We start from the raw sequence: 12966 nt of genomic DNA, 5'->3' as shown, positions 1-12966 counted from the left end.
GGGGACATGATAAATTATAGAGATCTCTAGTCATTCACACAGAGATAGACCAAAGGAGGATATTCTTAGGAGAGGATCACAAAAGTGCAATAGCTATGTGCATCTGATCATATAAAATAATGTTTTTCAAAATGAACTCCAGAAAATGTAAACAAGAGTTTTTTTTCTTTGCTGCTGTTATTGTTTTCCTTTGATTTGCTTATTTGCCTGTCTTTGGGAGGCTAACAGGAGCACAGAATTGATGAGGCAAAGGGTGAACAAATGTAGCAGTGATATTCTCTAGATACTACATTGAAATGAACTATATAACTTGTGTGTGGTACTGAGAGGGGAAAAACTGAAAGAGAGCAAGGGAAGGGGTGACATTGTTCAAAAGTAAATGTACTCAAACCAGGCCCCGGTGGCTCATGCTTATAATCCTAGCTACTCAGGAGGCTGAGATCTGAGGATTGCAGTTCAAAGTCAACCCCGGCAGGAAAATCAATGAGACTCTTACCTCCAATTAATCACCAGGAAAGAGGAAGTAGTGCTGTGGCTCAAGTGGTAGAGCTCTAGCCTGGAGCTGAAGAGTTCAGGGACAGCGCCCAGGCCCAGAGTTCAAGCCCCATGACTGACAAAAAAGAAAAAAAGTACTCTTTATCTGACTTATGTAACTGTACATCGCCTTTATGATAACAATTTTTTTTTGGTTGGTTGTGGGGCTTGAACTCTGGGTCTGGGCGCTGTCCCTGAGCTCTTTAGCTCAAGGCTGGTGCTCTATGATTTGAGCCACAGCACTACTTCCAGCTTTTTCTGTTTATATGGTGCTGAGAAATTGAACCCAGGGCCTCATGCATGCAAGGCAAGCACTCTACCACTGAGATACCTTCCCAGCCCACAATAACAATTTTTTTTAAGAAAAGAATAGAACCTCAGTCTTCTCTATTACTGGATTTTTCCTTCCTACATATTGAGCTTTCTTTCCATTCTCCAGTCTTCCATTTGCTGAAAGGTATTGACTCTTCTGGGTTTTGGGGGGGTTTATTGTTGTTGTTGTTCTTCTTGTTCTTCCTGAAATGTAGCCTGAGATCTTGCTTTTTTTTTTTTTTTTTGATACATAGTCTCACCATGTAGCCCAAGCTAGCCACAAACTCTTACTCCTCCTGCCTTAGCCTTCTGAGTATTGCACTTAACATGCTGCATTTGTTTGAGATCTAAGTGCTTGTTGGTTGCTTGTCCCCAAAGTATGCTTGCCACTGTCCTTATTTTTGAAAATTCTACAGTGACTTAAGAACTAGTTAAAACTTAACTAGCTCCAATGTCCATCATGTCAGGATTCTTGAGTGTTAAGACATTTGGGTGGTGTGGATGTGGCTTTGTGTTTGTTAGCTACCTTCAGCATATCCTGTTCCTACATTGTGTACATTGCATAAGTTTCACTTAAACCATAGCAGTAGTTCTAGGCACCGAGCTCTGGGGAGCATGATTTTATTTCTGAGCTGGCATGTTGGTGAAATACATTATAGCCAATAAAGATATTCAATAAACGAAATTACTGGCTCTGATGCTAACAATTTCTGGACTGCTTCTTATATGAACTTTGAATAAATAACACTAAGATTCATTTCAGTAAATCTAACAACTTACTCTATTATCAACCTGTTGTACAGATTTTGTTTCCACTTTAAAACCATTAGTAAAGTAAGCCTGTCTTGGAAGGTCATCTTGTCCCGAGTAGTGTCTGTTCATAACTACATCATCCTTCCAACATCAAACAAATTCTTTTCTACATTGTTCCATTGTAGCTTTCTTGGATCCCTCTTTTCTTTCTTTCCCTAGGAGAGGTAATTATAAAGTGTTTGGTTTGGTGTTGACTTATATATAGCTTTGTGTGTTTATATTTCCCTAGATTAGAACTTCTCAAAGGTAGAGGCATATAAATCATTTGCAGCAGAGCACAGATTAAAGGCCCTATGGATGGCAGTGATGACACTACATACATATTGGGACTGAGCAGGAAGTGGGCTAAATCATTCACAGCAGATGAGATTTGATTCTGGTTTCTTACTATAGCCAGCCTTTTTCCTTTTCTATAATGCTACTTGTGCTTTTCCATACCTATACATATCCGTTTGCACTATTCCCACTGCTCCTGTCTAGGAAGCGTGTGGGGGAACTGACTCAGTACTAACTGCATCTTATACATATCCTACAGAGGTTGGAGTTAATTTCCATCACCTGGTTCAGGAGTCACTTTGGCCCAGGCTCTGCCCCAGGCAAACTTGGTGACATGGGGAGCAGGTTTGAGAGGATGGACAGGTTGTTCTCTTCTTAATGGAACTTTTCATTTTGCCCCTTCATTGAAATGGGCTTAAACCATGCAGAGAGATGCTACAGACATCATTCAAGAAGCCCATTGTTATTTTAATGAGTCTGCACAAACCCATGCAGGAAATTAGAAGGCCCAAGTAATTGAACTGTGGAAAATTATAGCTGGAGAAATTCATAGTTCTACCATCATAATGAAATTAGGTATTGGCAGTGGCCAAGAGGGCGAAAGTGCACTCTAGAATTGTATATATTGTATATTTATGAGGAATCATCTTTCTTCCCACTGTTACATCTTATTTATTTATTTTATGAGGCAATGTATTCATTTGAAAATCTAATTTCCTCCCCTAGGAAATTGACTTCATGCCACTACCTTATATTACTGTCATTAACTCAAGGTTACAGTGGTTAACAAGCTGTTTCTAGACAACTGAGCTCTGCTCAAAGCTGAAGTGAATTTTACGTCCGGCAATTGTGGAGACTTTATGTTCTAATATGTTAAGAAGTGTCTTTCCTTAGTCTCGCCCACTTTCCCCTTATACTGAGAGGTGGGAGATGAGTCTGCTCTTCTCTTGGTTGGTGTCAGGGTGGTGAAGGCTCTAGAATTTGTCATTGGGGTTGACCAACTATTTATTTTGGTCCTGACCACTGCTGAATGGGCTGCCGGAGACCTAGGCTGAGTTTAGAGTCAGTGGAGCAGGTCTTACCATGCAAAGACCCCAAAATTAACTTGAAGCAAGGGTCTGTAGGCTTTTTTTTGAGTAGTGGTAGAGTTTGAATTCCAGGCCTCATTCTTGTTAGGCAGGGGTTTACTGCTAGAGCTATACCCAAAGTCCTTTTTGCTTTAGTTATTTTTCAGGTAGGGTCTCATGTTTCTACACAAGCCAGCCTTGGACTATTACCCTATCTCTGGCCTCCAGCAAGCACTGGCTTGCACAGTGGTGCTCAGCTTAAGATGGGAATGGGGTAGGGGAGAAGTAATCTCATGAATATTTTTCCTGGGCTAACCTTGAACAGTCATACTCCAGATGTTCTTTCTAAGTAGCTAGAATTAAAGCTAGAATTAAATTTTGTTTTATTAAAAACAAAACAAAATAAAGCCCCCAAAGTCAATAAAGGTTTATAGCTAGGCAATCCCTCTCTCTTTCTCCTGGGCCTAGCAGTGTCTGACAGTACCTGACAGTGTCTGACAGTAAATCCTTTTGGATGCATTCTGTAGGAAGTTCAGCTCTATGGCTCTCTTTTCCCACTTCCTATTCCACTGATGGAGTCTTTGAGTTCACTCCATGTTTTCAACATTAACCAGCTTCCTTCAAATTATTTCTCAGCATCTAGTGAACATTTATTGGTGACTTGCTTTTGTGCCGGGCACAGAGTTCTACAGAAAATAAAGGGCATAACAGCTCAGTTCTTCATCTCAAGAAGCTTGCAGTCAAGTGAGGTTGGCAGGGGAAAGAGAGTCCAGAATATTGTAGTCAGTGCTGTGAGAATAGCTAAGAGGCACTTTAGAGCTGAGAGCCCACCTGACTGCAGACATGGCAGTGGCACTAGGTTCTCAAAACACATATGGTTATGATACCCTGGCCTAGAAATCTCAGGTTATCAGCCACAGATTGTGGTTGGCCTCTAGCAACTTTGGAATCTAGACCTACCCTGAGATCTAAGGTATTTGAACTTAAGAACCATGAGAGGTGAGAGCTCCCAGAAAGTGGAAGGCCATGGATTCCAAGGAATCCTTCTATTGCAAAGGGCACAACTCCTGCTCACTGGGGCATTTTGCATATTCCCTGTGTCCCAAACACCTCTTGTCATTTGTCTTCCAGGTTGCCAAGAGAGTGATCTTACTATCAGGCACGCCAGCCATGTCCCGGCCCTCAGAGCTCTACACGCAGATCGTCGCTGTCAAGCCGACATTCTTCCCTCAGTTTCATGCCTTTGGACTTCGCTACTGTGATGCCAAACGGGTATTCTCTCTTTCCTCCCTTGCCTTGATTGTTCACCCTGATTTTGACATGTGATCTTGTTGCTCCTTCTCTCTGGCTGTGATATGAGCTGAGTATCAAGGGCTAGAAAACTAGACTAAGTTCCAGTTTGCTCCTAACCCTGACTTTGGCATATTTTCAAAGGCAAGATATATTCAGATGCCTCCTAATTTTAATGTCTGTGGTGATTCTAGATTAGCATTGTCTACAAAAGGGACCAGCAGATAGTGCAGAGTTGTGCCCAGCTCTGATAGTCATAACCCTGAGCCACGCTTATAGTTCCTCCAGCAGGCAGGGTTGCTGGGGCTGTAGAAGGAAAGTTCACACCAGATGCTGGCCCCTTGAAGGTACTATGGTGGCGAAAGGGAGGTCCTAGGCAGAGTCAGGAAAATACATGAAGAGGCAAGAGTTGCTTGGGAGGAATCTGAAATAAAACTGGGGGAAAAAATCGTCTCTACAAAAAAGGCAAAAGATCCCTCGAGCAAGCAGAGTAGGAGCATGATCCAGAGCTTCCATGGGAGGTTTTTCTGCAGAGCCTTTACTCCTAATGGTGACTCAAGTGTGTCATCCCTGGCTGGAAGGTCTGAAACCTCTGACCCTCACATTCTTACGTGAATGCATTGCCAGTGGAGCAGGAAACCTGTAATAGAAATGTGCTACAGTCAGTATCACCATTGTAAAAGCCAGACCAGAGTGATTCTTACTTTGTAGCCAAATTACAAATAAGTACTCAGTTCTTATTTGCATCAAAGACACTGATACTGTGGAAAAATGGGAACTATTTTTGGTGCCAGTTCTGGGGCTTGAACTCAGGGCCCGATTGCTGTCCCTGAGCTTCTTTTGCTCAAGGCTAGTGTTCTACATTGAGCTGCTGCTACCTTTGGTAGTTTAATGTAGGTAAGAGTCTTACAGACTTTCCTGCGTTGGCTGGCTTCAAACCATAATCTTCAGATCTTAGCCTCTTTAGTAGCTAAGGTTATAGGCATGAGCCATCAATGCCTGGCTTAAAATACTTGTTTTAAAAGAAAAATCCTAGCTGGATGCTGGTGGCTCATGCCTGTAATGCTAGCTACTCAGGAGGCTGAGATCTAAGGATCCCTGTTTAAAGCCAGCACAGGCAGGAAAGTCCGTGAGATTCTTACCTCCAATTAACCTTTAGAAAACCGGAAGTGGCTCTGTGACTCAAGTGGTACAGAGCTGAAGAGCTGAGGGACAGCACCCAGGCCCAGAGTTCAAACCCCACAACTGACCAAAAAAAGAAAAATCCTTTATACATTTAATTGGTAAAAGTATTGCAAGAGTCCTGTTTATAGTTATAGTATATATAACACAAATTACAATGATTTCCAAAGTTAATTCCAAACTTTTGTAGTTGATTGTTGATGCAAGAAATTTCTCAATTACTAAATGCATTAAAAAATTGCTTTTGTAGTTGATTGTTGATGCAAGAAATTTCTCAATTACTAAATGCATTAAAAAATTGGGGCTGGGAAGGTAGCTCAGTGGTAGAGTGCTTGCCTCACATGCATGAGGCCCTGGGTTTGATTCCTCAGCATATAAGCAGAAAAAGCTGGAAGTGGTATGGTGGCTCAAATGGTAGAGCGTTGAAGAGCTGAAGAGCTGAGGGACAGCACCTAGTCCTAGAGTTCATGCCCCACAACTGACAAAAAAAAAAAAAAAGCCTATGTTTCTTTTTCTATGGGGAGTGAATATGTGGTCATGCACTTCTCTTCTGGGGGAGGAGCGGTTGAGACAGGGGCTTGCTGTATGGTTCAGGCTAGCCTGTGACCAACTATGTAGCCCAGATTGGCCTCTGAACGTTTGATCCTCCTGCCTCTACCTCCAGAGTGTTGAAATTAACAGATGTGTGCCAGTGTGCTCAGTTCTCACCACATGCTTCTTTAACACAGTCTGTGACTCATTTTCTCTGTGGTTGGATCTAGACCGAGTTGATTTTGTGTAGGTTTCAGGTATGCTTTGTACGTGTGACTTTGTTTACAAATAATGTTTGGATCAGGATTTCTCCCTAAGCTAGTTTATCTCTATAGCTAGAGATAAGCAGGCCTGAAGGCTGAGCCATTTTCAATACTCCCTAGGTCATCCCTTCCTTTGTTGTCTGTATCAGGCTCATACTAGAAACTCAGTATATCATCCTTGAATTCTTCCATTCCCCCCTTCTCTTCACTCCCTCACCTCCACTTCCAAACACCATTAGTGCTTTTTCCTCTTCACATCTTTTTCCTCAGCCCAGGGTCTGGGACCAGTAAGTTTTCAATGAAAGTTTGTTGGATTGTGATTGTTCTAAAGTCCAGTTTAAAATCATTGGTATTATTTGGCTTTAACCTACAAGATTAAGAGGAAACAGTATTAATCTTAGAATGTGATGTCAAATTAATTCTGATACCTTCTTGTGCCCAGCATGCTTTTTTTTTTAATTTCCAGCTTCATGCATTAAGAGAAGCTGCTGAAAAGAGTACCCATGCTGAGCTCATTTGCTGCCCAGTGGCTATCTAAAGGAATCTACTGAGAACTTTCCATTGATTTCTGCCTTTTAAATTTTTTTTTAGTTTTCTTTTAAGTACTCCTACAAAGGGATTTTGATTCAACATGTCAGTTTGTGAGTGCAATGCAGCTTGCTCAATGTCACCACTTCTGTCATTCTCCCCCAATTCTCCCAACCCCACCCACCTACCCAGGTTACCACTTTCACATATGTACATTGAATGTTATGGCTGTATTCTCCCACTCTTCCTCTCTCCATTTGTTCCTCCTTTCCTCCCAACTGAAACAAAACATGTTTCAGCTTTCTGGTATTCATTCTGTTAAACTGTAACTTAGTTATTCAAAAGAGACCATTGGAATCCTACCCTGTATATGCCCTACTGTAGTAATATGTTTGTGTATATATACATACATATGACCCTGTATATGTTTTCATGTTTATAATTTAGATCTGACTTCCACATATGAGTGAAAACATTTGCCCTTTCTGTCTCTGAGCCTGACTTATTTTACTTAACATAATTTTTTCGTTAAAAAAAAAAAAAACAGCTCTGAGTCATTGTATATCTTCATCTTTGTCTCTTTTGGTTCTCAATTGAGCAAAACTCTATAGGACACATTGCCTGCTCCCACTACGATGCTGGGCCCTTGGGTCCTTTAAAGTAAGCAAGCCCAGACCCTCCCTTCAGGCTGCTCATAGTCCAAAGAAATGTGAAGCAGGAGAGACATAAGCAGTTGAAGATGCAAAGCAGGCACTGGTGGCTCAAGTTAGAGGCCACTTAGAGGAGGCTGAGATCTGAGGATTATAGTTTGAAACCATCCTGGGTAGGAAAGTTGATGAGACTCTTTATCCCCAATTAACTGCCAAAAAACTGGAAGTGGAGGTGTGGCACAAGTCCAGAAAAAGCCAAGCGAGAGTGCGAGGATCTGAGTAAAAGCCCCAGAACTGGCACAAAAAGAGAGAGAAGGGGAAAGAAAACGGGGAGAGGGGGAGGGGAAGGGAAGAAAAAGAGGAGGAAGAAGAGCAGAGGGAGAGAGTACAAACTAGGCTTCCTGGTTTTCAACTGTGGAAATGAGTCCTGTTTCCTGTAAGCTTGTTGGTCATGGATAGGATTTTTATGTATTTGATTTGTTTGTATAGTATGGTGCTGAATGGAGCCTGGGGCCTCACACATGCTAGATGTGCTCAACCACTGAGCTACATCTTCTCTACCTGCATGACAGGAAATAGGCATTTGAGCTCACTGCTTCCTAGGAGCTGCTGTTTGGGGAAAGCAGGTTGTGAAGGACTGCTAGCCCTCCTGGATGACCTAGTCAAACCAACCCCAACCACCGTTTACCACAGTAACATTGCAGTTGGATTTGATTGGGTTGCTGTGATCCACAATGAGAAATAAATAGTTTTTTGTTTTTGCCAGTCCTGGAGCTTGAACCTCAGGGCCTGGACACTGTCCCTGAGATTCTTTTATTCAAGGCTAGTACTCTACACTTGAGCCACAACACCACTTCTATAATTTTTTTTTTTGCGGGGGGCGGGGGGGGTGGGTCTGGTTGTGGGGCCTGAACTCTGGGCCTGGGCGCTGTCCCTCAACTCTTCAGCTCAAGGCTAGCGCTCTACCACTTGAGCCACAGTGCCACTTCCAACTTTTTTCGTTTTGCTTATGTGGTGCTGAGGAATCGAACCCAGGTCCTCAGGCATGCAAGGCAAGCGCTCTACCACTGAGCCACCTTCCCAGCCCCCACTTCTATAAATTTTTTTGATCTCCAGAAATCCCATCAAATAAAGATGTTTCTGATGTTGTTTATGACACAATGTAATGGAGTCTGTAGGACTCACCTTGAGGAGAATTTCTTTCTGTATTTAGTATATAGGAATAGTCTGAAAGCTATTTTTTATTTTTTAATATATACCTAATCTGAGCTGAGAATGTGGCTCAGTGGTAGAGTGCATGCCTAGCATGCATGAAGCCCTGGGTTCGGTTCCTCAGTACCACATAAATAGAAAAAGCCAGGAGTGGCACTGTGGTTCAAGTGGTAGAATGCAAGCCTTGAGCACAAAGCAGCTCAGGGACAGTGCCCAGGCCCTGAGTTCAAGCCCCAGGACTGGCAAAAAAAAAAAAAAAAATACATAAAATAAAATAAACATCTAATCTTCTGAAGTTCTGCATTTGCAGCTGGAAAAGTTGATGCCAAACTTTAGGATGCCATGATCTCCTGGCTGTTTTTTCCCCACCTTTCTTCCCTTATTTATCTTATCTGGGGCTGATTTCTCCTCATCACCACTTGGGTGGTGATGAGAAAAGCACCCTGCCTGGAGCAAACAGTCTAACGCAATCTCATTTCTCCTCAGCTATCCTGGGGCTGGGACTACTCGGGCTCCTCCAACCTGGGAGAGCTGAAGCTCCTGCTGGAGGAAGCCATCATGCTGCGCCGCCTCAAATCTGACGTCCTTTCCCAACTGCCTGCCAAACAGCGCAAGATGGTAGTAGTTGCCCCAGGACAGATCAGCGCCAGGGCCAGGGCTGCCCTGGATGCAGCAGCCAAGGAAATGACCACTGACAAAACTGTGAGTTCTGGCTTGGAGACAGGCTGGAAATGGATGCAGACAGGTGTTCGTTTCTGAACAACTCTGTGAAAACGGCCCAGGGTTCTCACCTTGCCTTTCCACATTTGCTGCACCCAGGCAAGAACAGCCAGCCCTTCCTTGATGACTAGTGGCAGATTGTCATAAAAATAACCTCAGGGGAGAAGCAAGATGGTGATATATGTGTGTATTCTGACAGAAAGCTGAAATTTATCTTCAGAGTACACTGAGGCTGCCTCAGTATGGGAGCAGTTAAGACCATTAGGGCTCCATCTAGTGGGTACTTAAGTTACCCCTCAGGTCACACCTATGCATTGGCACCAGTCAAGATAACAAATGGACATGGGTCCCAAAGCAGAGTTTTTGAACCCTCTTAAACCTTGGAAATCCTTAAGTCATCTAATAATGGCTGGCAGGAAGTTGGCAGGTCCATTTTACAGAGAGGGAAACCAAGGCTCACAGGATGCTAGGGTGTTATTTCTATTCTACAGTAGAGGCAGGGCTAGAGCCAAGTCTCTTGTCCCTGTAATTTAGGGTTAGGGCTCTTTTTTTTTTTTTTTTTTGGGTTGGTCGTGGAGCCTGAACTCTGGGCCTGGGCACTGTCCCTCAGCTCTTCAGCTCAAGGCTAGTGCTTTACCACTTGAGCCACAAGTGCCACTTCCGGCTTTTTCTGCTTATGTGGTTCTGAAAAATCGAACCCAGGACATCATGTATGCAAGGCAAGCACTCTACCACTGAGCCACCTTCCTAGCCCCTTAGGGCTCTTTCTACTTTCACCTTTTCAAAACAGTTATTTTACTATTCCAACTCCGTTTGTGTCTCTTAGGGTAATAACCTTCTTGCCCTGGTGTTATTCTCATTGGTCAGGCAATAATCAGATGTTTGCCATTATCACAAAGCATTATTTGAGCCTCATATTATTTATTTCATAAAGAAGCTTAAATATCAATAAGGTCTTAGCTTTGTAGGAGGTTGCAAAATAAATAAAAATAACAGGAGACACAATGCATGAAATTTTTAGTGTCATTTTTACCATAAGTAAAACTAGCCCATCACTTTTAAGAAGAAAATGCATTGGTAAATTGTTACACTGTATTTAATTTATACTATATTACATATACTAACCTGGATGATTCCAAGTAAATAGAGTAAGCACAATCTCTTTGCTGGAGACCTTTACTGTGGACCTGTAGAACATTTATTCTTCAACTTCAGCAGAATCATGGGGAGAAGCAAGGTGCTGTTGTAAAAATAGTTCAGTCCTCCTCTTCTGATGGGAGTTAAAATTCCAGTGAATAGAAATTTTCATCTCAATTTAAATTTTTTTCTTATCATCTTTTCCTAAACTTTTAATGTCTGCTGACTTCTGTCCAATAGTGAACAGCACCGGACAAGAACTGATGAATAAGGACCAAATATAAAGAGTGATAATAGTGGCTGAGGATGTAGCTCAGTGACAGAATACTTGCCTAGCTAGCATGTGCTTGGGGATAGGGAACCAGAATCATAATGTCAAGATTGGACTCGATACCTGTAGGCATTCCTTCCAGACTCTGACCAGCTAGGAAATCCTGAGTTCAAAGTTAAATGGAGAATCGTGGTTTTATGGTTTTAGTCAAATAAGAAATCCATCTTGCTATAGTTAATAATTAATTTTTAGCCCCAAGTTTCTCTTTTTTGTATATCATGGCAGCTCCACCAAGCACTGCTGACCTGCCTGTCAAGAAATGATTCTTTGTACCTTTCCATTTAAAAAAAAAAAAAGAAAAAGAAGAAGCTTTAGGAGAGGGACAGGTATGAGAGGTGGGAACACAGAGTGTGAGGGGAGGCTTTAAATCATAAAAAGGTAGCCAGTTTACAATCTAGGTTATAATGAAGGCTTTTTCTCATTTTTTTCAGCTGAAATAATAGGTCTGTCTTCAAAGGCTAAGGAAAGGCTGCCTGTAATTGTCTTTTTGTCTAAAGCAGTTTTTGATCCCCAAGAGCAGGATCATGTCCACCCAGACTTCCTGGTGACAGAGTCAGTTCACTTATGACATCTGACATTCCATTTTAAAAAAAAGTTTAAAAACTCCAATACATCTAATTTAACCAAAGTCTAGGAAGCAGGAACAAAGAATACAGGCTATTTAAAATTTTCTTGCTCACAGCTAAAAAAAAAAAAAAAGTGGGGGGGAGAGATCATTAATATGTGATATCTACCCAACTTGGAAAGTTTTCCCTTTCTTTTTAAGATAACACTATTACAGTTTCTCCTACATTAAAAATCCATAGGTTTGGGGAGGTAGGGCAGTGGGAGAACACCTGCTTAGCAGGTTGAGAACCTTGGGTTTGGTCCTCAGCATTTCTGAAACAGAGAAAGAAAGAAAGAAAAAGTAGTTGCTTATAATGCAGTAGATATCTATTCTATAAAATCTAAAAAATAAATAGGTCTGGTGCAGGGGCTCCTACCTGTAAGTTTTGCTCTTCAGAAGGCGGAGTGATCAGGGAGGATCACAGTTCATGGTCAGCCCAAGCAAAAAGTTAACAGTACTCTGTCCCACAACAAGCCTGGCATGGTAGTGTACCCCTGAAATCCAAGACACTGCAGAGGGTTAGATAGGATCCCTGGCAAAAACATGATACTGTCTGAAAAGTAATTTGAATTTAGGGCTGACAGTGTGGCTCAAGTGGTAGAGCACCTGCCCAACAAACAGAAGACTTTGTATCCAATTTTCAGAGAAAAAAGGAGAGGTACTTACAGTAAGGAACCATTGAGTGCTTGCTACATGCTGGGAATAATGCTTTATGTGTTTCAGTTATTTAACTCTCACCATCAGGGTCTAAGCCAATATACTTGAGCTCCCAAGACCACATTGATTTCTGGTTCTGTCAGGTGTTGGTGGCTCACACCTCCTAGCTCCTCAGGAGGCTGAGCTCTGAGGATTGAGGTTTGAAACCAGCCAAGGCAAGAAAGTCCATAAGACTTTTACCTTAACCATTAATCAGCCAGAAATGGAGCTGGGGCTCAAGTGGTAGACCTCTAGCTTTGAACAACAAGCTAAGAGACTGCCTAGGTCCTGAGTTTTAAGCCCAAGTAACACATGTGTATACACACACACACAGACACACACACACACACACACACACACAGGGCTGGGGGGGGGGAGAAAAATTCTAGTTCTGCCTTTAGAAACAGTGTGGCATCAGCTTATGTGTCTTTTCTACTTTCATTTTTCCATGTCTGCAAATGGAGATGAGATCATTGTGCCGTCTTCAAAGCCATCTTCATTACTGAGTTAGAACTCAGTACATAGCCTTTACACACTGCAGCTAATAGCATTAGCTGTTATTTTTATTTCTTTACTACAAAAAAATAATTATCTTTGCAACCACATAATTTAGAATACAGCATTTGGGTGTTTTTCTAAAATGCTTATAAATGTGTATTTTGCTTTAAATGTCTATAATTTCTCTATAAAATATGCCTTATATGACTATATATAAGTATTCCAACATATTTGCATATACCTATAATGCATATTTATATGTAAAACATATCACTCAGTAAAACCATGTTCTATTATATGCAAAATACATGCAAACAGT

General features: G+C 41.9%; 1 protein-coding gene across 3 annotated transcripts in view; it reads left to right on the top strand.

Moving 5' to 3' along the window:
• The window catches only part of Smarcal1 (SWI/SNF related, matrix associated, actin dependent regulator of chromatin, subfamily a like 1), a 70581-nt gene that overhangs the window by 38352 nt on the left and 19263 nt on the right, over nt 1-12966 (top strand). For all 3 annotated transcript variants that reach the window (XM_042679181.1, XM_042679179.1, XM_042679180.1), the window contains 2 exons: nt 4134-4274; nt 9145-9360. In XM_042679181.1, coding sequence (XP_042535115.1) covers nt 4134-4274; nt 9145-9360 — 357 coding nt within the window. The remainder of the gene's footprint in view (nt 1-4133; nt 4275-9144; nt 9361-12966) is intronic.

The sequence above is a fragment of the Dipodomys spectabilis genome, unplaced genomic scaffold (genome assembly GCF_019054845.1).
Source record: "Dipodomys spectabilis isolate Male_0828 unplaced genomic scaffold, ASM1905484v1 ptg000051l, whole genome shotgun sequence".
Classification (NCBI taxonomy): domain Eukaryota; kingdom Metazoa; phylum Chordata; class Mammalia; order Rodentia; family Heteromyidae; genus Dipodomys; species Dipodomys spectabilis.
This window is presented reverse-complemented; position numbering and strand designations above follow the sequence as displayed.